This window comes from Lolium rigidum, chromosome 5 (assembly GCF_022539505.1).
Source record: "Lolium rigidum isolate FL_2022 chromosome 5, APGP_CSIRO_Lrig_0.1, whole genome shotgun sequence".
Taxonomy (NCBI): domain Eukaryota; kingdom Viridiplantae; phylum Streptophyta; class Magnoliopsida; order Poales; family Poaceae; genus Lolium; species Lolium rigidum.
In genome coordinates this window covers 58685961-58711635 of record NC_061512.1, presented here as the reverse complement: position 1 = coordinate 58711635, position 25675 = coordinate 58685961, and the positions used below count along the sequence as shown (strand labels likewise).

At 45.1% G+C, this 25675-nt stretch overlaps 1 protein-coding gene, 1 long non-coding RNA gene and 1 pseudogene across 7 annotated transcripts; all 3 read right to left on the bottom strand.

Annotated features, from left to right (window-relative positions):
• Window positions 1-5171: 5171 nt before the first annotated feature.
• LOC124654920 lies at window positions 5172-6513 on the bottom strand. The gene is made up of 2 exons (XR_006988512.1): window positions 6410-6513; window positions 5172-5461 (listed from the first exon to the last, which is right to left on the bottom strand). It is a non-coding gene; the product is annotated as an uncharacterized LOC124654920 (long non-coding RNA).
• Window positions 6514-7167: 654 nt separating this feature from the next.
• LOC124654918 (probable apyrase 2) lies at window positions 7168-12096 on the bottom strand. Of its 6 annotated transcripts, none has more exons than XM_047193895.1 (8): window positions 11663-12096; window positions 11492-11548; window positions 11248-11340; window positions 10652-10857; window positions 9694-9807; window positions 8727-9296; window positions 7446-7661; window positions 7168-7296 (listed from the first exon to the last, which is right to left on the bottom strand). In XM_047193895.1, exons 1-6 carry the CDS (start codon window positions 11681-11683, stop codon window positions 9212-9214), a joined length of 576 nt encoding a protein of 191 aa, XP_047049851.1. In that variant the 5' UTR covers window positions 11684-12096; the 3' UTR covers window positions 7168-7296; window positions 7446-7661; window positions 8727-9211. The 6 variants fall into 6 exon arrangements, with proteins under 6 accessions (XP_047049851.1, XP_047049848.1, XP_047049849.1 ...); XM_047193892.1 differs by lacking the exon at window positions 11663-12096 and having other exon boundaries at window positions 7446-7680; window positions 8727-8793; window positions 9179-9296; window positions 11492-11623; XM_047193893.1 differs by lacking the exon at window positions 11663-12096 and having other exon boundaries at window positions 8727-8793; window positions 9179-9296; window positions 11492-11623.
• Window positions 12097-21000: 8904 nt separating this feature from the next.
• LOC124652595 lies at window positions 21001-25276 on the bottom strand (annotated as a pseudogene).
• Between the last annotated feature and the right edge of the window lie 399 nt (window positions 25277-25675).

Sequence of the window (25675 nt, the reverse complement as noted above, 5' to 3'; positions counted from 1 at the left end):
AACGGCCGATTGCTCGACGGTTGACCGTTATCTTCGACTAGTGGGGCCACGTAGAGCCCGCAAAGACACGTCAGACCATCCATCTTTGTTTGACCGTAAGCATCGCTGTATCCACGACCAAAACGCGAGCGAGTGGGGCTTCGGTATATCGAATGACAAGTGGGGCCATGACGCCGATACAAGGGGCAATACACGGGTAGGATTAGATTTTTAAATGGAGCTCTACGGCGATGGCACGGAGGAGGTGGCATGCGGGGTGCCGAGATGAGATCGACGTCCACAATGAGCTGCATGAGGCGAGACCGGACGCATTAGATAGATATGAACTAGACGCGTTTAACCATGCAAAGAAGAGAAGAAATGGTCGACGACATCGAAGACTACGTCAAAACTTTGGCTGACCGTGTCGGACACGAACACGAGCAATGTAGAGAAAACTAGTGTCTCTCCTTTCGGCGTGTATAGGTGGGTGCTAGGAGAGTGTGGTGGCGAAGGGAAAGACCTCGCGGCGGTACGTGGCGTCCGGCATAGCGGGTCGGCGTGGCCGTGCCCACGGCGGCGTGCATGCATGTTCGGCATTGGCATCGGCATGTACGTTCGGCATTGGCCTCGGCGGTATCTCCGGTGTGTCGGTGATCGAATGAGGGGACGGGATTGAGGGTGCATCCCGACGTTGACCTAGCGGTGGCGGCGAGCATAGCCGTTCGACCATGCCGATATCGGCATCGGCATCGTTTGGAGTCCGTGGTGCTCGAATCAAGTTGGGATTTGTTTCTCGTAGGCCAAAATGAATTTGAAACAAGTTTCATGTTGAAGGTTAGGTAACGAAAGTTTGTAACTATCCCAAAATTATACTAGCGCCATGGTGAGGTTCTTTTTGATAGAGCTATACGGTTTGGCAAACTTTGACACTTTTTAGATAGGGTTCCTTGTTGTTACACGTATGGCATCATGTATGGAAAATTCGGGGTCATTTGGAGATGTTCGAAAAAATCACTTTGCTTAAGCGCATGCCGTTTCGTCTCGGCTGAAACCGGCTTTTCTAACAAGGTGATTTTTTCTACCTTCTCTAAATAACCTCAAATTTCATACAGCTGATCTTCTATACATAGATAGATAGATTGTTTCGTTTTTACATTTTTCGAACTTTTTATTTCCCTTTATAATACCCAATTGATTTTCAGGTCAAAACCTCGAAAAACAGCATCATGTATGGCATCATTTCACCCTAAATTTCAAATTTTCTGAAACTTTCCCTTTTAGATATTCCTTGTTGTTATAGGTATGCCATCATGTATGCCAAACTTGGTTAGGTCTCACTGAAACCAGCTTTTGTAACAAATTAGGTGATGGTTTATCATTTTTTTTGCGTGAAAAGTAATGGCAACAACAAATCGGTGATGGTTTATCATTTTTTTTGCGTGAAAAGTAATGGCTACAACAAATTGTTGATGGTTTATCATTTTTTTGCGTGAAAAGTAATGGCAACAACAAATCGGTGATGGTTTATCATTTTTTTTGCGTGAAAAGTAATGGCTACAACAAATTGTTGATGGTTTATCATTTTTTTGCGTGAAAAGTAATGGCAACAACAAATCGGTGATGGTTTATCATTTTTTTTGCGTGAAAAGTAATGGCAACAACAAATCGGTGATGGTTTATCATTTTTTTTGCGTGAAAAGTAATGGCTACAACAAATTGTTGATGGTTTATCATTTTTTTGCGTGAAAAGTAATGGCAACAACAAATCGGTGATGGTTTATCATTTTTTTTGCGTGAAAAGTAATGGCTACAACAAATTGTTGATGGTTTATCATTTTTTTGCGTGAAAAGTAACGCCTAAAATAGTTTATAATTTTTAGCGCGTGAAAAATAATAGAGAAAACCGCCCGTCGGCATACTTAGAGGGTGGAAGCTAATTAACCGCCAACGAGAGAGAGAGGGGGTTATCCTGCCCGTTCCCTATATCATACGATCAACGGTCGGCGGGCACGATCCGCGTGACATGGGCTAGACCAATCAGGGCGATGATGCACGTCCGCGAGAATTTGTGAAGAGAGAGGGCAAAGCTGAGTACTATCAAGAAACCAAGGGCACCTGAGTAGTAAACGGACTAAGGGATTCAAATTTGAGATTTGAAAAATGGAAAATGTGTGTTTTGTACAATGAAACCCATCTTGGCCTACCTCAAACTATTTGCAATACCAATATACATCGGTGTGAGAATTGTGGCCTCATTTAGACAAAGTATGATTTGGGGGAAGCTTGTTTTGGGAAGGGCTTGTTGTGGAAAACCATGCACCTTCATAGCTACTAGGTGATTTGAGAAGTGGCAATTTGTGGTAAAACTTGATTTATCTATGATTTATCTATGATTTGAGAAGTGGCAATTTGTGGTAAAGACTCCATGAGTAAGTGCCACTCTTTTTAGGATTTTTTTGCACATTAAATGACTCATTTAACTAGTTAATCCCATTTGTTGACTCTCTGTTGACCAGCCACTTGAGGGTAAAGCTGAGTATATTGCACTAGCCGGTATTAGCACTCGAGGGGAAAATTGAGCACACAAAAAATGCTAGTATAAGACTCGAGGGTATAACTGAGTATATCTAAATTTCCAGGGTTAGACTCGAGGACACGTGCAATTGTTGACGCGTAGACGCGGGTCGCGGTGGAGAAGTCGAGACGTGCAATCGTGGACGCGTGTCGCGTTGCAGAAGTCCAAGACGTGCAGACGTGCACCGGTGCACGCGTAGGGACGCGGGTCGCATTAACCACCCCTCGCCTTTATAGACGCCTCCTCGCACTCTCTCGTCACTCTCACTCGCTCACGCATCGCCAACTCTCTCACGTCCCATCATCTTCTCCAAAGCAAAAAACCCTCTCCCTCTCCCTCTTCCTCTTCCTCCGCCGTAGAGATGGACAAGGAGAATGCCAATCCCATCGTCGAGGTGGGCGCAAAGCGCGACGCCTCCATCTTCGGCGCCGTCCCCTATACGGACGACGACGCCTCCGCCGCCGCCGCCGCCGCCGGTGCATCGGACGGCTGCTGCCGCCGGTGGCGGTCGGATCCCGGCGGGATGGGTCGACCCCTACGACCCCGTGCCGTACGTCCCGCCCCCGAACCCCTACGACACCTCCCTGGAGGACCCATGGAACGAGGTAACTACGGTTTGCTTCCTTTTTTGTTCCCCATTCCTTTTTGAACCCTATTTTTGCTGGTGTAGATGGATCTGTAGATGGATGAGTATTGGGCTAATATTTGCGCCGATTTTATTCCATTTTGTTTTGATCACTTCTTGATTTCGTTTAAGATTTGGGGTTCGGCTGTTCGGTTAATTTATGCAAGTAATATTGGATCTCAATCGGTTAATTTATGCAAGTAATCATGGGATCTCAATCAGTTATTTTATGCACTAATCAAAAGATATCAACCGTTTAATTTTGCAAATAATCTCGAATGTGTTCAAGTTTAGATCTAGTTCAGATCTAGAATCTGTTTCTTTGCCTATGATGAATGGTTGGGCACAAATTTTTACGGGGAGGGTTCGGCGAACCATTGCTTGTGTACAAATCTGTTGTGCATGAGCTTTAGTTCGCTAACACCTTCCTCTGTAGATATATAATCATGTCCACTCTAGCGAGGCTGACTGCTGTTTTTCTTAACTTTGTTATCATGTACGTTAGTCATCGTTGCAACTCATTCACTAGTTTACTGTTTGATATGGATCAGATGTACGGCAGCGACGTCGGCGGCGACGAAGAGGAGGAGGACGTCAAGACTCGCCAGAGTCTGCGGAGGCTGCAGGTCGGCCGATACATCTCCTACTTCGCCAAGGAGGTGTACGGGTGCCCCTTACGCACCGGGAGACTCGGCGCCACGGACTTCAACTGCCTCGTCACGCATGCTGAGAACATCAGCAACACCTTCCCCAACGTCGGCACGACGGTGAACGTCCACTCCTTCCGCGCCAAGCACGGGGCGCTCGGCATGCACCTCCGCGGCTTGCGGCGGGTGGAGATCTCCGCCGGCCGCATGCCTCCGCTCAAGCCCAAGGCTCCCAAGGGGAGCAAGAGCAACAAGTGGAGGCGGAGCCGGATGGGGTAGGCGGAGTCCACGGACGTGTCTGCTGCTGCTCTGCTGCTGCCTCCTAGTTTGTTGTTGGGATCCCTTTGTTGTTAGCTAGGGATCCCTTGTTGTTATGTTAATATGATGGTCTTGTGAAGAACTCTGTTACTATGTTGGCTGCTGTGTATGCAGCCTATTATCTATCCATATTATCTAGGGATTATCTATCCCTAGTCTACTATATTTTGTTGGCCGTACTTAGTTTTCTTGATTTACTATGACTTGTGAATTTATCGTACATTATCCTGGAGATTTGCTTCTAGATTTAACTACATACATATGGACCGGAGGGAGTACTAGATTTGCTGCCATATTGGGCAAACAACGAGGGCCAAAAGGCACAAATAATTGAAGAAAGTCAGAAATGCAAGCTTCTCTAGATTTTATACTAATTTGGTGAAAAGGACGAGAGAGAAAGAGGGGAAAAAGGTGCACTAAATAATGCCAATTTGGGGCCGAGAGAGACAGAACCCAGCTCCTGCTCACGTGCAACCAAACGCTTCTCGTCTGTCCCACGCGGTCCCTTTCTACCAGCCCCACGCGACGCGGGCCCACACGACGCGGCCCCACACGACGCGGCCCCACACGTGACAGAACGGTCAACTAAACGGGAATCCTGCCGTCTGAGTTGCTTCTGCGGGTTTCAGACAAATGTTTGGGGGTAAAACTGAGGAAAAACTAAGGAGCTGGGGAAAACTGAGTACAACTAAGGAACTGAGGGCACGAAAATAGAAATCCCTATTTACTATTTTAGGCACTTTTGAAGATGCCGCGAAATCTTTTTACCGGCACTTTTTGAAGATGCCGCAGAATCTTTTTGCCGGCACTTTTCTAAAAATGCCACAAAATCTCTTTGCTGGCACTTTTCCGAAAATGCCATCTAAATTTTTTGTCGGTGCTTTTAGAGGATGCCTCCAATCACTTTTTCAGGCTTTTAATTTTGGTGCCGCTGAAATATTTTCTTAGGCATTTTTTGAAGTTGTTATACTGCCTGCAAACATTCTAGCAATCTAGTAGTCAAGCATACATCAAACTCAAGAAGTCAAACAATGTTTAAAACCAATATTTCCAAGCAGTCTAGGTCTCAAACCAACATTCTGAAACATTCAAGGGTTCACAATCAGGACATCTAACTTACATGACCAATAGGATTCATCTCCACATCATGAACAACATGGTTTGAAACCATTAGATAAAATACACAACAAGGTTCATCTACAAGGTTCATCTAACTGGCTTCCATCTTACTTCTCTAACCAAAGGTTCTCAATTTTCCTCATTTGTTCCCGATTCGCTGCTTGTTCCTCCAATGTCAGCACAGTACCATCATATCTAGAATAAACAGACCAAACATGACAAAAGTAGCAATGTTTCTTATACCAGTGAAGTAGACATATTACCCATTGCAAAAATAAAATCAAATTGCAGCAACTAGTAAGTAGTAACACATTAAATTTATCAAGTACATAGGTATCTTGTATACAGAATAGGAAGTATACACATTTATAGTAAAAACCAGTGAGCTCAGGCATTGGTTGGTACTCGATGACCTGTTTATTGGGCCTCAGGTTTTAGCTTGTGGTGCTTCCAGTCCTCCGGAAGCACCAACTCAACAAACATCAAGTGATTTTGAGGCATAAGCATTTCATTACAGGAAAGATATTACAGTACACAAAAAAATCATTTGCAGCAACTAAATATCAGTTGGTTCTACACAGGTAATAGTCCAAAACTGAACATAATGGCTTAAAGAATTATTTTTTTCCTCGAACAATACCTTGTATCGAAATATACATAGAGAGCGAAACCTCAAGAGAGATGTGTTATTAGACAGTTAAGGCTCCCTTTATCCTTTCAATGTATTATAACATAACTGAGTAGATGAATAAGAATTAGGGAGGTTTGCTTAACCATGCTATGTTGGTTCTCACCAATGGGGTGGTATAAATTGAAGACATTAACCATGCTTAAAGTGGCTAAAAAGTAGGTTGTGCATTACAGAAAACTGGGGTCTATAGGAAAAAGTAAATAGTAGTAGACTTTAAGCAACGAAGAATCATTTATACCTTGCCTCGAATCTTGTCAATGACAATGCAATTTCGACATAACACATGTGAAAAAACCAAGCATTCATGCATAGGTGGGAAGAACGAGAACAATCAATTAATATTCATTGTGCAAAATAACATGGTACAGCTCTATATCTTTTAAATCCCCGGTTTGCAAATATGTGATAGATGTATTATTCCAAACAGCTGAAAACATAAAGAAGCGACATACCATCCTTTTTCAGCATTACTGAACCACCTGAAGCCTTCATAGGTTAGAATAGACATATCTGTGTTAGCCGATGCATAGTAAAATCCATCAGCTGTACTTGTCTTTCGCCATTGTTTGAGGGTGTGGCCGATCGGGAACATCGAGCGAGCGAAGCCGGTAAGTGGAAGCTTCTGGTAGAATCTGCAAGCAAAATGAAAACCCATTATACTTATTTCTAAAACAGTAAACTATAGTTACGAATTGTGAACTGCTATAGACCGGAACAGCCTTTGGACGTCAGTAAAATATTCAAATAAAATGCCTATTTTCTGTTCGAAAAATATTGCAGGAAGCTACGATACATGAAATATGGGATCAAGTAGGACAAGTTAACAATCTAGCTAACAATCGGGAGTAAGTTTTCTGCAACTACACCAATAACACGGTCTCGCTCGCTCACTGCTGCAAGGATAGACAAACAAAAACAGGGGAAAACACAATAGCCCGAACCACTGTATTGTCATCAAAATTAGAAACCCATATGCTTTCCCTGGTTATTGTTAGCCACTTAGCCTTACACCTTTTTCGGGGAAAAGGAGCTGCCAAGTCTAAGATAAAACTACATTGCCTCAATTAAATTGAACCCACCAATATCTAAGATAAAATTACTGTACTGTCAATTCAGGTTTCAAACATACACTACTTCCATATTCTTTCCCTGGTTATTTTCTTGCAAAGATATCCTTTCGCTAACTGTATCAAGCTAATAAATTAACTCATGAAAGCAATTTAAAGCGGGAATTTGCCTGCTCTTAAGTGCTTGCAGTGTTTCTTCATCAGATGATATTGGATGACTAGAGCTGTTGTCATGATTACTGCTTAACCCATGTAACCTTTTCCTTCAGCGCCTGAAAATGCATGCTAGACTTGATAAAAAGACACTAAAAATTATTGTATGCATTTCATCTTGATAATAATTGTTCATAACTCACTGTTGAGCATGTAACAGAGGTTCAGGACCAGTGGCCTGGCCACTGAGGTCGTTTATAATACTCACCGGGTGCTCTCTGGCTTAGGATCATCTAGCGCCTGGTTTTGTGGTTGTGTAGCTAGGTCTTCAGCTGAGAGATGTGCCTCTGGAACTTTTGTCATCTTCTTGGAATTCCTGAGGCCTAGCTGTGTAAGCTTTCGAGAAATTTGAGCCGAAGATATCTTTCCACTAGGATCTAAAGCTTCAGCAATTAGATGGCTGCATTTATGGTCATCCTTATATCTGCAATATGAAAGGCAGCCTGTGATTGATTAAAGAGGAGCCAAATAAATTAATCAATACTAAAATGAAGCTTCTGCTGACAAGATGGCAACTTATCCAACTACTGTATGCAAAACATCCATGCAACAAAGCAAGCGATATGGCTCTTATCTGCAACTGTATGCAAGTGCAGCTCGAATGAATGGATAATGTGACACATCAAATGATAATGCCGATAATGTAACACATCAAGTGATAATGAGTCATCGGCTCATCGCCACTCACCTTAGGGAAAAACATCGGAAAGTTTGCAAGTTGTGACAAAAAAAGATGTGAACACTAACCATATTTTAAAAGCAGGGTGTTTTTAAAGCCATATATCTCCTTCGAAGCGTGAGAATTTAGTGGACTGGACTCCACAAATCTCAGTCACTGCTCTCTTTTGTCACTCTGCACCGCACTCGAAACTTAAATCACTGAGCTAATAAAAATACACAAGTACCCTTTGTACCCAAGATATATGACTGCCATATAATTCAAGATGCGATATTCGAATTCAAGTGAACAACCTATACACAAATTGCTCTAGCCTCTTTGAAAAAGAAACCGAGAATAAGGCTGTTGGCAAACGCCTCAGCGCTTTCTTTGTCTACTGTCTTCCTAGCTAGCTCTAGGTTGTTTGTAGTCTGTATATCATGATGCTTTTTTCTCCTGACTATATGAATTCAAGTGAATATCCTAATATTGGCACATGCACAGACGGCAGGTGCATATGTCAATTGCATATTAATGAACTTGGAACTGTCTATGATGCACTTTTACTGATCGAAAGCTGAAGGGCTCTTTCGGAACTAAAAACTACAGACGTGGATTGCATAACTAGCACGTTATGGTAAGGCTAGATATTACTATTATTAGTTAAGTGATCACAAGTGTTGCATACAACCATTAGGCCAGTTGCTAGTTTGTATCTGTACAACTAGTGAAAAAACCAGCACCTCTGATATACACGCAAGGTTCTAAAACATGAACAGAAATCAACTGGCCGAACCCACTATCTGAAGATGCAGGGATGAGAGGTCTCACCGTGGGCGGCGTCGGAGGGCAGGCAGGAGCTAAGCCAGCCTGCTTCAACGGAGGAGGATGGATAAACCTGAACATTAAGATTTCCCAGTTATCACACAGATTGTCATGAGTGTGCAAAGCTTCTTTATTAGTTCGCGCATGCAATGAAGTACACAATAGAAATGACACTCTCATTTTATAATTTTAACAAGACTAAAATTGTGCAGAAAACAAATGAAAAATCACTAGTATCAACTATGGACAGCAAGATGATTGAAACGCCATGAGTAAAAAAGCAAGATTTAGGACAGTAGTAACAAGTTGTATTGTATTTTGCCTTCACTTTCAGTAACATTGTATTTTATATGCAATTCATGAGGATAAAATAGAAGGAGATACAGAGTAAAGTACTCAAAGACTTTAGCATTTGAATGAAGAGGATAGTCCAGTAGTTGTCATTCCAATGCAGTGACCTGCAATTGCATCTCTCGGTCTCTGGTCAGTCTTCATTCCTGGCTCACAAAGAAAAACTGACTACTAGTAGCAGTGGCTATATGTTTGGTGAGGGACAACGAGCCCCATTGAATTGACCTACGAAACAACAATGAAAACATCAAGAATAAGTATGAACGTCAATAGAACATCTGTATTTTCAGAATACAAATAAGCTAGAATACAGAGGATTTTATAAGGTATATCCAATGTGACTACTTGAAGGAGACCAATGTTGTAAGCTATTTCTCTAGAGATTAGTTATACAGAATGTCCCTGTATTCCATAAATAAAGTTGTAACAAGAAAAACTTGAAAAATGAGCACCAATATATCAGTAAAACCTTATAAAATCTTATGTATACAAAATCTCAAAGCTAGTGCAGTTCCCTAGATTCTCTGGAAAATGCTACGATAATTTAAAAATCCTTGTAATATATGTATACTGCAAGACACGAGAATAGGTGAAAAAAAAGGAACACAGTTACACAGCCCACCAAGTTTGTCGAAGAATCCCAAAATGAGTTATGTAGGCCTGTAGGCCATCGTATAATCTTCTTTTCGCTCTGTAGAAGACCTTGTGCATCAAGTCCTCAAGGATTCTCCCGCATCTGTAAAAACTTGCTTCAGTTCCTTTGAATAAACAGTCATTTTGCACCAGAAGCAGACACTCCGTCAGCAATGCAATAGTTTACATATGAAAGTGAGAACCAACAGATTTTTAATGTTACTGGAAACAGAATATGTAGTTATGGAAACATAATAAATGATCCTCTGTCTATCTTGAGTGCATTTTCACAAGACACACACATAAACTTCGAAAAATAAATCCATGAAATGCAACATATCTCATATATGCATGTGTTTTTATAGTGTATTTTCAGAGCATTGCTATTATACTATCAGCCATACCTTGCATCTAGTAAGATATTGAGATGTTATAGTGTGAAATGTAAAGCACAATAACACATCATTTGTTCCAGCAGTTAGCTGACTAAAGCATTTCTCCACATCTTAAATCCATGGATAAAGGTTGCTAAGAAGTTTACAGTTCAATTACTTGTTCCATTCAGGCAACCAGACTTCACATTTATGGAGGACGTTTACACGTCTAATTGCATTTTAACTTGAGTTGTCCTGAAGTTTCTCACACATCCAATACAATAGGAATTGTGTTACATACTTTTAGCAGTACATGGTAGCTTCATCCAGAATAACAAACTTTTCCTTTAAGTAGTTTATATGAATCATGAATCCGACTAGACATAAACAAGAGATTGCACCACCAACAGGTTCTTAAAATAGGTTCTGAAAATTGTTACTTTGATCTATGCTTAACATCGACGAGAGGGTTCCCATTCAAATAAAAAAAGTAGATGGTTCAGAATTTACCATGACAATATTTTGGCCAGACAATAGAAACAGCGAAAAGCTATTAAAAGTTACAGTACTAACCTGTGGACATAAAGATAATATGTCGTTCCCTTAAGGAAGAGCTTCTTCACATATGCATCTTCACCATCTGCTGGTTTAGGAGCCTTTGCGGCATCCTTCTCTGCGATAGCGTATGCCATTTGGACGGATCCACCACCAAGATCAACCACACCAACAGTGTCTGCGTAGGTCTTTCCCAAATTTCCCAACAGATAATTAATGGTAACCTACAAGGACAGGGAAGAGAAAATGAGTGATACATGTTATGTATCCCTGCACTATAAACTAAACAAAGCAGCACAGCTTATGAAATATTCCTAAATACTGTAAAGGTGTCTAAGTGTTGTATATCAGGACATGACGACCTCATACTATGCCTCGTTAGTGGTCACCTTGAGCTCTGGTTACATAAAATTTGAGATCTAAACTGGCGTATATCAGTTCATAAAAAAAAAAACCTGGAATGTAGTCTTCTAAAAAAATTGAAAATACACACTGATCCTATTTTTTTCATATTGAACCTTAGATAGACAGGGAATATTGACAGGAATTTCTAAGAGTCAGGGGACGAAGTAATAGTTGAAAGAATTTATGGATAAATATGGCCAGCATCTTACCCATTCATATGCACCTTCCTGAGATCCATCAAGAACTGTAACCCAGTCCGGTTGGTTTTTAAATGAACTCTTTTCACGAAGAAGATCCCTAACCTGCAGATTTGTGAATTCAGTAGCATCCAGTATTAAATGATCAATCATGGTACTAAATAAAACCCTCACTGAAACAAAAAAATAAATACTATATTCTAGTAGCATGCAATGCAGACAATAATGCCATCCGGAGTGGTGGAAGAGCACTTACCGCTTGCAAAATCTGCTCAGACTTTTCTGTTCCCAATGCTCTCAGACCTGCGGTGGCCTGTGCATGGATGATGAAGCTTAAGAACACCATGGTAGAGTACAAATTACAGAATCTATACTAGTGTTGACGTGCTACCAGCCGTACGAAATAGAACAGGAAGTCAGGACTAACCAAACTAATCGGGAACACCATGATCTACAACGGCAGCCACTCGGCCTAGCAGCGGCCAAGTTCCGTGACGACCTTGAGGATGGGGATTGAGGACATGGTCGACGGGGGAACCTGGAGGTGGTCGTAGGCGTCGGGCTGGAGCAGCCATGGTACTAGAGGTCGAAGCGGGGTCGTAGACGACGTGAGGATCCGTAGTTGTCGGAGGTAAGCAACTGGAGGCTTGAGGACGCGCCCACGCCGGCGAAGACGAGCCGCACGGCTAGGGTTTGCCGTGGGGGAGCGCACGGGAGGAGAGCAGCGTCGTGGCGGCGAGGAATCAAGGTAAAATACCCGGGCGGAGCTGTGCCGGCGAGCCGCAACGGAGGAGGAGGCCGGCGACGGTCGGAGCCGTGGGTGGCGGCGGCGGCATAGCACGGGCGTGAAAGGGGCTCGAGCGAGGTCGCGCGCGTGCGGGAGAGATGAACGAATGCGAGAGGGGGTCGGGCTCAGGACTACATGCGCATAATCTAATATCTCGAGGGCTTCTATGCAAACGCCCATCAAAAAATATTGCCGGCACTTTTGCTAAACTGCCGCTAATTAGCACTACATTAGCGGCACTTTTCCACGTTGCCGTTAATTACCGAAACATTAGGGGCGCCTCATTAATCTGCCGTTAATTAGGTAGTAATTAGTGGCACTACTATAAAACTGCCGGTAAATCTAACATTTAGAGGCAGAATTGCAAAGTGCCTGGCACCAAAGTGCCGGCAATCCTAACACGTGAGGTAGTGTTTGGCATCGTGAGATTACCTGTCGACTGTCGTGACGCACTACTTAGCTGCAACTCGGGAGCTTATAATATGTCCGCGTCTGCTTCACCTCAATGCACTCCCGCATCCCTTCAGTCAAACGGCTCGACGGCCCTGTCAAATTATGACTTAGCATCTAGAGAATTCTCTTAATATAGGATTTCAATTTCTCTGAGCATTTTAGAAGAAAAATCCTAGACATATTCAGACTTATAAATATTTTATCACAATCTGCATGTATAACAAAATTCACATAAAAATAAACTGATTGAGGATATCATTAATTGATGCTATGACAGATCTCAGATCCAAATTATAATTCCTGAACAGAAGAATAGGTACAACCAAACGGTTGACTTATGGAAGAATTCTCATTTCAATATAGAATTAACTTATTTACCATTGTGAAATTCATGTTGCCAATATGAAGAAGAATAGGTAAATCAAACCCGAAATTGGCATCATGTACTCACGTCGTGAGGTCTTCCTGGCGCCTGTGAGGCTTGGGTCCTGGACGGGCTACAACGGCCGGTGGCGCTTGCGTCCTCCACGGCGTACGGAGGAGAGTGACGGCGGGCTGGGCGTTTGGTGCGCCTGGAGAAGAAGGTGCGAAGGCGCGGGACGGAAGCGGCGAACGCGTGCTGGACTCGTGGATGCTGGGTCGCGATGACGCCGTCGGAGAGGTCATGAGTATGGTGTACTGTGGAGGCGGCAATGCGCCGTTTTTATTTTACGCCAGCGGAGAGGTCGTGGGTAACTGGGTATGCAAGTGCTAGACACTGACAAAATATGTGGGGAGTTAAAGGTGACGTTAATTGCTTTCCTTTTTTAAAAAAATCTGTGATTGTGCCAATCTCTTTATGGCAGTACACGATATACTTCCTTAACTGTTGCAGATCGGATGTTGCTGTGTTTGGACGGTGATTTTGAACGTATGGTGATGTTTGACATCAACAATTTTTTATGATGTACATATACTCACATATAATACTAATTATTACTTTCCTAGTTAGATTGGAGTGAGGTGCATAATACAACCATGATTGATGTGTGTTGACAAGGAACGATGATTTTGGTGATTGGATTTGATACACAATAAATAAGTTTCCTATTTTCAGAGCGATGCAGGAATTATGTTTGAGAGCCGTTTTTTGGTGATCTACGGCTGTGATTTCTCCAATGTTTGATGTCAAAGTGACACCATCCCCAACTCCAATACAATAGTAAAGATGTGAATGTGCATGTTGTTGTTTATTAATAATCAAGCATGTTACAACAGCGATGCAAACAGAATGATTTAAAGTACAAACCATTTCAAAAAAAAAATTGCATTCAATGACATAAGCAAGTTTTCCCTTATTCTCTCAATGAACACATACTGATCAAGAGGGGCGCTTTGTACATAGTCGGGCCCTAAAGTCTTTTTGTGTTTATTTAATTGGTTGTTCATTCATATTAATATCTATATTTTAAGTTAGTTTGCGCTACATCCGCTGATACCAATTCGATTGCAACGTGATTCGAGCATATCAGCTGCAAGTTAAGTTGCAACTGAATTTTTTTCAGTTGTAAGCGAAGTTGCAACTGAGATTTTTTCAGTTGCAAGTGGAATGCAACTAGAAAAAATAATACGAACCGTTAGATTTACTTCGTAATCCATGCTAGTCATGAGCTGAAATTAAAATTTAATGACATCATGTGATGGAGAACGAAGTTAGTTATCGGTCGACTGCACCCTTTGACAAAACATGATTGATTTCGGTATAAAGCTCTCTATTGTATATTGCTCAGTTCTTATTTAGTATACATCTTTGTGGAATATGTTGTTTCACTTTAATCTACATTTTAGCTTTGTAATCAATAATAATATAGAATTCGAAGCCATCCTACTCGCAGCTGGATGTTATTAGTTTTAATGTAGTTTAGATTGGTTATTTACATATTAAAGTAGAACTATTAAATAACTTACTAGTGCATGGACTGTACATTAACAGAGAACGGAGGGAGTACTTTGTGTTGAGTTATTGGCAAATGTCTTGTATATGGCAATGAATGTATCAAGACATTACTCCCTCCTTTTTTTACCCTACGTTTTAATTCGGTTTTTGTTAGAGTCAAACTCTATAAAGCGTGATATACATTTTCAACATCCATAATACCAACTTTATAAAGCGTGATATGCATTTTCTATGATATTTGTAATAACACTTACATTATACTCCCCCCATTTTCTTTTATAATATGGTTTACCTCTTTTGTTGATTCACTCACTTTAGTGTCCATCTAGTCTATTTTTAATGTGCAGATTCACTTATTTTGATTTGTATCTCGTCCACTTTAAAATATCTAAAGTGTCTTATATTAGCGAACAGAGGGAGTGTTTTATTTTATATGTTGATATTTTTCCTATATATTTAATCAAATGTTATAATTTGATTTTGACAAACCTAGAAACAGGGTAATTGTAAGGAAAAGTCCGAGGATCACCCGGACGATCACTGCGTCCTGATCCTCCGTCTCGTACGCACGCCACATGCCCTGTATATATGGTCTCACCCACGTGCCTTCTTCTCCTTCGCTTGTAATGGTTTCAATCTTATCCCCAAATCGATCAATTGCACTACCGCGCTGCCGTCGCCCCCCATGCTGATGCGCCGCCGATGCACCGACCCTCTCCATGGTCCCCATCGCTCTCACCTTACAAGCACCGACATAATGCACTCCTGGCCGCGATAACTAGGGACCACCAACGCAATCGCCACGCTGCTGAGATCCAGTGGAGGTCACCGACAGGTGCCCATCGCGACGATTGGTAGGCACCCCTTCATTGCGAGCGCCGTCGGTGCGCCGCCTCCATCCCTAGCGCCACCGGGGCCTCACCACCTTCTGGTGCTCCCGCCGGTGGTTGCCTCCCTTGCCCTACGCTCACCCGATCCATCGTCGGGACGGCTCCTCCAAGCCACTGAAGCAGGAGGGCGAACCCCAGTCGATCTCCGACGCAGGATCTCAACGTCCGCCGCCCCGCGCATGCGCACCACTATTGTACCACATGATTTCCCACGGCCGCCTTGCTTGCTCGCAATTATTCTGCTACACATATGTGGGCCGCCATTGCTATATACGTTGCCCGCCACTCCTAAAATTGATTGACATCTATGTTGCAAGCCGTCCGCCTATGCTACGCCAAGATTAGATCGCTGATGTTGCATATATGAAGAGCAATGGCGCTACTGTAGGTCCACGACGGTGGTACCGCAGGTCGACGATGTTACCATCTCTGGCGGAGTTGCTACCTCTCGTTGGGGGTTTTCTGTGGGTGGTGGTGATTTGCTACGCAGATGTACTTTTTTGTTACAATTATTCCATGTTTTTGCTACAGTAGTACAAGACTATTGCTACGTTGTTTCCGGCGAAATCCGTTTTTTGATACAATTCTTATTTAGTTTTGCTATAGTGGTATAAAATTGTTGCTACGATGTCTACGACTAGAGGCTCCGGCGAAGTCAGTTTTGCTAGAATAGCATATTTTTTTTTCCCGGGGAGTTCTCCGGTGATGTTTCCGACGGGATTTTTTTTCGCTACAATAGCACAATTCTTTTTTTGCCGCCAGGTCTCCGGCGATGTCTTCGACAATATCTGTGTGTTCTGTGGGTGAACCCTTTTTGCTCCAACAAGGGTTGTTTTTGCTACACGGGTGCATTTATGGAAGCAAAAGTGGGATTTTGTGAGATTTTTGTGGGAATAAATTTTGCTACAAACAAACCATTTATTACTGCATTGGTACATTATGGAAGCAAAAATGGAAGAAGGTGTTGACAACTTGATCAAACGGCTGAAAATCGCTGATAGGACGGCTGGGGACCTGCGGATCTAGGATTTGATCCCCCGGGGGCACCCAACACTCCCCTAGTTGTAAACGGTGTGTTCCTCCATTCAAAACCACGAAAAGTTGAAATAATCTCGTGCTTCGCATCTTCCACTCATTCCCACCCCAGGATGTATATCGTTTCACTACTCCCTCTGATCCATATTAATTGCCACTAATATAGATATATCTAGACATTTTTTTGACGATTATCTAGACATATTTCAGTTCTAGGTACTAGCGGCAAGTAACATGAATCATATGGAGTAGTTTTTTTATAAAAAAAATCTGTGAGCCTTACCGGTACATAAACTCATGTTTGAATCCAAATCTTTATACTCGGTGAATTAGTCTGCAGGTCGCATAACTTTGTTTTCTACAAGAGAGAGGGAGAACCGAGCCCGAGACGGTCCGGGAGAATTGAATTTGAATCAGACAACGAAAACGGGGCCGACTCTGCTCTGCGTCGACCGACGTATATATACCCGCCACACGAGCCAATATAAACAGTCCAGGCGGATCCGGTGACGCGCGCGCGAAACTAAGAAATATAAACTGGGATTTACGCATACAGTACATCCATGTCGACGACGTGTTCGATGCCGTGTCTTGTGTTGGACTGCGGCGACAAGAAGCACACAATGCTGCAGACATCGACGACAATGAGGACTGCCAAACGAGTGCGGAGCAGCGCCAGCGACAGCCATGGCGCCTCCACGAATATGCTACCGGAGGAGATGCTCATCGAGATCTTCTCCCGGCTGCCAGCTAAGTCGGTCCGCCGCTTACGCTGCCTGTCGCGCTCCTGGGCAGCCACGCTCACGTCCGCCCCCTTCGTCGACCTCCACCTCCGCCAGGCCAATCATCGGCCGACGCCGAAACTCTTCGCCACAACGGCACACCTCTCGGCGAACAATTGGTCTACCGAGGTCCTCACAAAGCCCTGCCACGGCCTCGTCCTGCTCCACCGCCAGCCACACGACGGCCACTGCGTCTACAACCCAAGCACCGGCGAGCTCCTGCCTCTCCCCGACAGCGACGAGCGCGAGAAGCGCACGGCCGTGTCCTACGGCCTCGGATACTGCCCGGCCACCATGGAATACAAGGTGGTGCGGCTCTTCATCTACGGCAACTCCACCCCCCGCTGCGAGGTCTTCACGCTCGACGTGTCGGCGCACTGGAGCGCGGTCGCTCAAAAGCCTCCATGGTCCGCGTCCGCCGCGCGATCACCTGCCGTGTTCTGCGATGGATACCTGCACTTTCTCATCAGGAAAGGAGGCGGCACTGGCACCAGCATCGCCACCTTGGACGTCGGCGACGAGACCTTCGGTTCGCTGACGGTGCCCCCGGCTGTCGCACAGGACACGGTCGGTCAGGCAGAGCTGACGGTACTGGACGGATGCTTGTGCCTATGCGTTTTCCGTGACTGCTGCCGATCTCGTAGCGACGTCGACCCTTACTGCATCTGGCGGCTAGCGTGCCGCGAGGCCGGACGTTGGGAGAAGTTCTACCGCGTCCTGGAGCCGCGAGTTGCCTGGCCCAAAGCTGACTTGCTGCGGCTACATTGGGTCTCTCCACTTGAAGTTTATCGCGCGGGCAACGGGCGGAAGAAGATCGTCTTCGCCACGGAAGAGGGTGTGCTGGCGTTCGACCTTGAGGATGCTGGTGGCGGTGCTCCGGAGATGCTGGTCTCACCGGCGGAAGTCACGGGCAATACCTCCGACGGAGCTACAATTCCCTGCCGTGCCGTGGGCTTGCTTGAGGAGAGCCTCGTGCCGGTAGGCCGCACGAGCGAGGAGATCGTCTACTCTTCTCCGTCGAGGAAGGCATGGTCAGACGTCCTCAAGTGGATGCCGACGAGGTCGGTCGTTGCTTCGATTCGCGTGTGCAAAGAATGGCGCGCGGTGATCAACAGCGCCCGATTCGCGGAGACGCACGCGCTCCACGCAAACCTGGGCAAGAGACATAGGATCGAGCTAGTCGATGCCTATCCCTCGTTCGACGTGTCCTACTACCCTCTGGAATTTTGCGAGAGGGTGGAGGACGAGATGATGCCATTCTTGTTTGACCGCGCGATTTCTAGCGTAGTTTGTTCCAAACCTTGCAACGGTCTCATCCTCGTCAGCTACACCTACGACACGGAGGGCTCTTTCCACTTCCTTTGCAACCCTAGCAGGGAGTATTCTAGCCGTATATACCCAGGCGATTCTTCCCTGTCCATTGCCAGGGTAGGGCTGGGGTATGATCCACGGACGAACAAGCACGTACTGGTGCGTCTTGTCTGCTACGACAAGGGGTCTAGAGATTTCCAGCTGGAATGTTACATCAAGCTCACTGACACCACCACATCATGGATCCCAATCAGCCCTCCACCAAGGCCAGTGAATGACATGCGGCCGGCCTACGCCGAAGGAAAACTCTACTGGATGGTAGATTCTGAACTTGGGACGAAGTCATCGGAGCTACTGGCACTTGATGTTTGCACGCGAGAATTCGAGATACTTCGAGGTCCTCCATGCCGCCGCGACCGGATCACGTCGATCATCGAGTTACAAGGTAACATCTGCATCTTGTGCTCCGACAGGGGCGCAAATGCGATCGATGTTTGGATGTTGGAAGGTGGCTTGTGGACAATGGGGTACAGCATCGACCTCCGAGAGTCTCAACAGATGTACTCTTCGGACGAGACTACACTCTTGGATGTTGATCCGGAGGACGGGAGGATACTTCTCAGCACAGGAAAAGCGTTAGGATACTATGACCCTGAGACAAGGGCATTGGAGACCATTTACCATCTTGGACAACACCTACAAGATAAGGAGTTCGCTCCGGCGCTTTGCCAGGAAAGCTTGCTCCGTCCACGACCTGAGTAAACTGAGTACGGACCGGTTCTTCTGATGCGCATACACTCTTTTCAGAAATTGTAACAAAAGAATTCCTCAAAAGAGCATGCATGCAGATTTGAATGTCCTTTGCCATCAAAAGAGGTTCCAAAAAAAATGTTGATATTGGCATGATGTAAAAAAGTAACAAGGAGAAGGCATTAAAAAGAAAATTCAAATTTGTGGAGAAGTATGTGATGTTTGTTCCACATATAGATCGACATCACGTGATTTTAAAACAGAAAAACAAAGTAAAGAATGTTGTGTAGTTTCTCCTTGTACGTATCTTCGTATTCATGCAGAAAAGATATTTCCTTGCTATGCAAAAAAAGGGGAAATTACCAAACTCATCTAGTTCGAATATTTCTCGACTATCACATGGCACAACGTCATAGTGCATGATACTACCTCCATCCCAAAGTTTAAGACTTATATTATTTTTAAAAATTCAAACTATGTTAAATTTGACTAAGTTTACCAAAAATCGTTAACATGCAAAATACAAAATTAATACCATTAAATATACAATGAAATATATTTTACTACTGTATCTACAAAATATTATATTTGTTGATAGATTGTTTTAAAAGTTTGGTCAAACATTACTTGGTTTGACTTTTCAAAAAAATAATATAAGCCTTAAGCTTTGGAATGGAGGTGGTAATAATTTAATTACCTACCTTCACATTGCAAAGTATCATTGTAGAGGCGTATTGTCCTTATTGATAGTTTTCTTAAAATGACAATAAATTAGGGGACTAGTGTTACCTTCAAGTGTATACTCGGGTTTAGTGCCGATTGAAGAAGTAGAATTGTGGGTGAACTCTTTCTCGCGGTTGATGTCAACCGAATGTTACAAATACCCATTAACAACCAAGGTTTTGAAGATTTTATCGCCTGACAGCACACAAAACATGGCCGGTACACAGTTAGGTGAGATTACCATATGCAATGGAAACACCAATTTGGAGCTAATGCTTCTCAACTTGCCATACCTAGGGGCTCTGCGATTAACCCTGTGTGGAAGATAGTGTGGGGATTGAAGATTCCGAGCAAGGTTTTCCTGTGGCGTGCTCTACATGGGATTATCCCTCTAAAATGCATTCTTGCGAATAGACATATACGAACTTCAGCTGAGTATCCTATTTGTCGTCAAGGAGTTGAGGATATTCTACACCTCCTGTTTACTTGTACAATGGCCCAAAACCTCTGGACTGAACTGGGAATCAGTGATTGTATGAGGAGGCTTTAGTTATTGACCGATCAGGTCCTGCAATAATCCTAGAACTTTTGCGTCCCATGATAATAACTAGAAAAAATAGGCGCGGCGGCACGCCGCGCTTACTGTGTGACATGGTATAATATTGATATTTTCAAAAAAAATCGAACAGTGTTGTTAGGTGACGCCACAGTTAATAGAATACATTATCAACACTACTACTGTCGAAGAAAAATTAGAAAGTCCAGCTATAAGTACGAAATTTCAATTCACCGTATAGTTATCAGCATTATTAACAAATACTCCACATTAGACTTAGCAGAAAACATGTAGCGCCCATCTGATATAGAACCAATCTGATGTGCAGAAACTACATATAGCCAATCGTGTTTCAGTTATGAAAGAAAAATAGTCACGGAAGCATACAATTTTGGTTGATATAATAATATATTACACCCACCATGTTACATGGTATTTTATATAGCAGAAATACAACAGAATTAAGGAAACACCTAAAGCTCAAATTTCAAAGAATCATTACTCTGGACTGATGTACTGTGAACTGAATTAGGAATTTAGGATACATGTTTCAATGATCGCGTAGAGAAAGAGCAAAGATTCGCAGCAGGCAATCTGAGCTGATAGATCAAAAGTGAGGGTAATCATAAATCACACAACCATACACACAGCAGTTTAGTAATCAGATTTGTGCAATTTTCTGGTTACCGTCTGAGCATTCAGTCTCCTCAAGCTTCAGCTGAAGTTTCAGTAGGCTGGTGCTTTCTTTGTCTTCCTTCAGTTCATTCTCTTGTCTCACTATAACCCTAAGCTTCCTTAGGCTAAGGCAACCCAAATGCCCTAGATTCGTCGCATTCTAAGCATACATTAAGAGAAAACATTAGGAAGATACATACAAAAACATAAAGAGAATACATTAAAAGCTGAACAAAACATCAATTTCCCGCTGTGCAGATTAGTACTATTGATGTATTTACCATACAATCCAACCATAGTGCACCAACAAAGCTACAGGTAAGACAGAATAGCACAAAACATTGAAAGCTCGCCAGAAACAGAGCTTGCCTTGTAGTCATAAGGCTGGTGCCAATGGGGGCGGTAGCAGGGGCGGTATCGCCCGACGCGGGGCGAGAGAGAGGCGAGAGAGGGCGAGAGGCCGGGGCGGTGGCGCGGGCGCCCGGCGGTACCGCCCGCTAGCGCCCGGCTGCCGCCCGCGCTGGGGGCGAGAGGCGGGGCGAGAGCGGGGCGGCAGCGATGGCAGGTCGGGGCGAGAGGCGGGGCGAGAGGGAGGGGCTGAGGTGGCGCGATCTGATTGGTCCACCTCAGCTAGCCGTTGGGGTAGCCGTTGCTGGTTCAAAAAATCCGAAAAAATGCCAAAAAAACCCCCAAAAATTCATCCCCACCCCCTATAAATACCCCCATATGGTTTCACTCATTCCACACCTCACTTCATCTCCTCCACTCTCCATTTCCACTCCTCTCAACGGCATATCTTCGTCTAGCAGCAGTTCGAGCGACGGAATGGAGGGTGATCTGATCGATGCATTCCGGCGGAGTATGAGGAGGAGATGCTCAACGAGGAGGAGGAGGAGCCAAGATGGCCGCGACGCCGCCGAGAGTTCATCAGGCGTGATCGTCTGGGTGCCCACGATCGGCTCTTCGAGGACTACATCGCCGACGACTGCAATTATCCTCCGAGCTTCTTTCGGCGAAGGTATCGGATGAGGCGATCCCTTTTTCTGCGCATTGTGGATAGATTGGGTGAATACTCTCCGTATTTCACCCAAAGAGTTGATGCTCTCAACCGTCCTGGTCATTCTCCCCTACAAAAGTGTACTGCAGCTTTGCGTCTGTTAGCTTATGGAGCCTCTGCAGATATGATAGATGAGTGGCTTAAGTTAGCTAGACAAACTACATCAGATTGTCTAGATAGATTCTGTGAAGGCATCATTGCCTGTTACGGGGAGACGTTTTGCCGTCGAGCAACTGTCGAGGATACTCAGCGTCTGTTAGCGAAAGCCGAGGAGCGTGGCTTTCCGGGCATGTTAGGGAGCATCGATTGCATGCATTGGCGGTGGAGGAACTGCCCAGTGGCTTATGTTGGTCAATTCACAAGGGGAAACATCAAACACCCTACCATAATCTTAGAAGCCGTTGCGTCGTATGATCGTTGGATCTGGCATGCCTTTTTTGGAGTGGCCGGGTCCAACAACGACCTCAATGTACTCAACCAGTCGCCGTTGTTCACTGATGTGGGGAGAAGCACCCGTAGTGAACTTCACGGTGAATGGACACGAGTACAACTATGGTTACTACCTTGCCGACGGCATCTACCCCTCCTGGCCGGTGTTCATGAAACGTGTTACTCTTCCACAAAGTGAAAAGCAGCGAGTGTTCACTGTTGCTCAATCAGCTTGGCGCAAAGATGTCGAGTGTGCCTTTGGAGTGCTGAAGACTAGGTTCAACATTCTAGCAGTTCCAGGACGCTCCTTTTGGAGAACATCTATGAGACCGTTGATCCCAATGTCGGCCCTGCAATACACAACCATGCACCACCAAGCCTAGCAGCCAGGATTCAGATGGACAACGAAATGAGGGACTCACCGATGTATACACAGCTACAGCATAATTTGATTGAGCATGTGTAGGCTAATGCCTAGATTATGTAATTTTTTCAAATTTTTATGTAATCTTTTCAAATTTTTATGTAATTTTTTTATGATGTAATCGGTAACAATTTTAGTTCAATAAAATAATTTCCTTGCATTATTTTTAATGTTGTAATCTGAAAAAGAAATGCTGATGTCGAGGAGAGAGAAAAGCTGATGTGGAGGAGAGAGAAGTGAGAGCTGGCACTATAGCCTGTGCACTAGCACCGTGGGGTGAGAGTGAGGAAAAAAACTGACGTGGCATTCTATAGTGGTGTGGTGCATTGGCACCAGCCTAAAAACATAACTTACTTCTTGTCGAGATAATAATAGAAAAGTAGAGCTCACATGCAACGATTCTGTTTTGGGTGAATTTATTCATCGAGTGCGATTTAACTTTTCTACACAAATGTCCCTTCTCCATTGAGACATTAACACAGAGTCACAAAACAAATGTGCCACTCCTTCATAGAGCATAACTGGTGGAAAATTTTAAGAGATGGAGAGAGAAATGCAGAAGTTGCTGCATTATCAGCGACTTCGTCAGCTTGTCATTTGCTAGAAGCTGCAAGGGGATGGCATTTTATCTCACGGCCCATGGCTGAAAACACCGTCAAAATACTAACAGTGGACAGAAATGGATAACTGTTGATGTGGAAGAGCTAAACGCCATGCGCAGTCTTCCCGCTAAAGAAGATATGCCTGCTCTCCTAGATGAGAACACCCAATATTTGTCAACTAATTAGAAAAACAACAAATTTCCTACGATATCCAGAAGTAAGAAAAAAAAAATTGCAGCTGTGAATACCTAGCTCTGCAAAAGAACGTGTCCTGGTAGCCGCCATTTGGTGTGCCGCCTGAAGACGCTCATGCGCCGTCGCTCACATGGCCAGACCGAAGCTGCTCGATGGGGAAGAGCCCATGCTCCCGCCGCAAAACCCTTTTGAGTGTTGTGGAAGTGTGGAGTAACTCGAGCCTGACAACAATTTGCTGTCAGAATCCATTTGGTCGTACCCAAAGAAAACGTCAACGTGGTCTAGATCGATGAGGAATCCATCTGGTTGCCACTCCCGCACCCAGCTTAAAGTGTGAAGCTGGACTATAGGCCGGCTACGACTCGCGCTACCCTCGCACATCTGGAGCTTGATGAGCGTGCCGTTCTGGTCGTAAAAACGAACAGCTGAATGCAACGGTGCAGCAGGTATGCGCCCGTAGTACAGCCGAACCATGAGCTTTGTAAGCAAACAGAACAAAGCGGAGGAAAATTCTGAAGTCTGACCTTCCATGTGGCCAAGAAAACAAATTCTGAAGTCTCAACTTTATAGCGCCATGCGCCCGTAGTACTCCTCACTGGCGGCGACCGCACCGAACTCGTTGTCGTCGGAGAGGGAGCCCGAGCAATCGGCGCCATCGCGCTCACCATCTTCGTCGCTGTCAGACACACGCGCGAGCCAGCAGCTGCCGTGGAGGTGGCCGCTGACGCAGACGAAGTACTCGAGGCGGCCCTCGTGCGCGCCGAGGCGGCGGCGCGAGGCCCGCAACCATCACACTCCACACACGGTCGCCGCAGCAGGGGCAGCGCACACAGGGCTCCAGCGGGGGGGCGCCGCCGCCCACCACGCACGCACGCCTGCGTGCGGGAGTGCATGAAGCCGCGGAACACGCCGCGGTACGCGTCCACGTCATCGTCGACGGCACCACCGGTGCCCGGCGCCGCGTGCTCGCACGGGTACGACACGTACAGCAGGTCACCCCGCACCACCACGACAGGAAGCTCCGGCCGGACCTCTTGCAAAAGCGGGAGACGGGGGCAACAAAGTGCCCAGGACGACGCCGCCCGCCGAGCCACACGCAGAACAGGAGCAGCTTCAGTGCCGGCTACCCGCCACCGACGCGCCCTGCACCCGGTGCGGAGGAAAGACTCGTCGTCGTGAGACGCAGAGCTCCCGCCACAGCACGTGCTCGGCGCAGCGCGGAGGTGGCGGCTGACCCGGGCAACGGCGGCAACGGCGCGGAGAGCCTGCGGCCTGTGGGTCCCAATTGACCTTGCAACACAGCAGCACCAGACCTCTCTCTTCTCGCCCGCTTCATCCGCGAAACCGCCAGACGGCGTGCGCATCCTCGCCGTGTTGACTGGTGTCCATGACTCCACGTCCTACATCCCACCACGCCCCAACCTGACCAAAATAAACAAACCTTGAGCTTCTGGATGATCCTCCTGTGGATTCTACCCACAGTAGGAAATGTGGTGCTTGAGTGCGGATTTTGAGGATACTAGGAAGTTTCGGCGCGGCGCACGCCGCGCCCTTGTCGGTAATTTTTGAGAATAAGAGTTAGTAGTTAGTAGTTTTATGTGTAGTGAGTAAAATAAATACTAAGTGGATATAAGGTTCCTGCAAAATATAAATAGGCATTGACGTCAGACGGAGGTATTTACATAGTAGATAATATTGCAGTAGTGAGCTTGACTGGCTCTGCTGCGTTATATACTACAGGGTCATCGAGGGATCTCGGATGCCATCTATTATCTACCTATATAAAGCAAAATGCAGATGATAATAGCAGTGTTTTGCTGGCAACCAAAATGTAG

Coding starts and splice junctions, on each gene's coding strand:
- LOC124654918 (XM_047193891.1), bottom strand. CDS start 11,581: ATGGTGTTCTTAAGCTTCATCATCCATGCACAGGCCACCGCAGGTCTG. Junction 11,341..11,491: donor CTGAGCAGATTTTGCAAGCG/GTAAGTGCTCTT, acceptor ACAAATCTGCAG/GTTAGGGATCTTCTTCGTGA. Junction 10,858..11,247: donor AGGAAGGTGCATATGAATGG/GTAAGATGCTGG, acceptor CTGTCCTTGTAG/GTTACCATTAATTATCTGTT.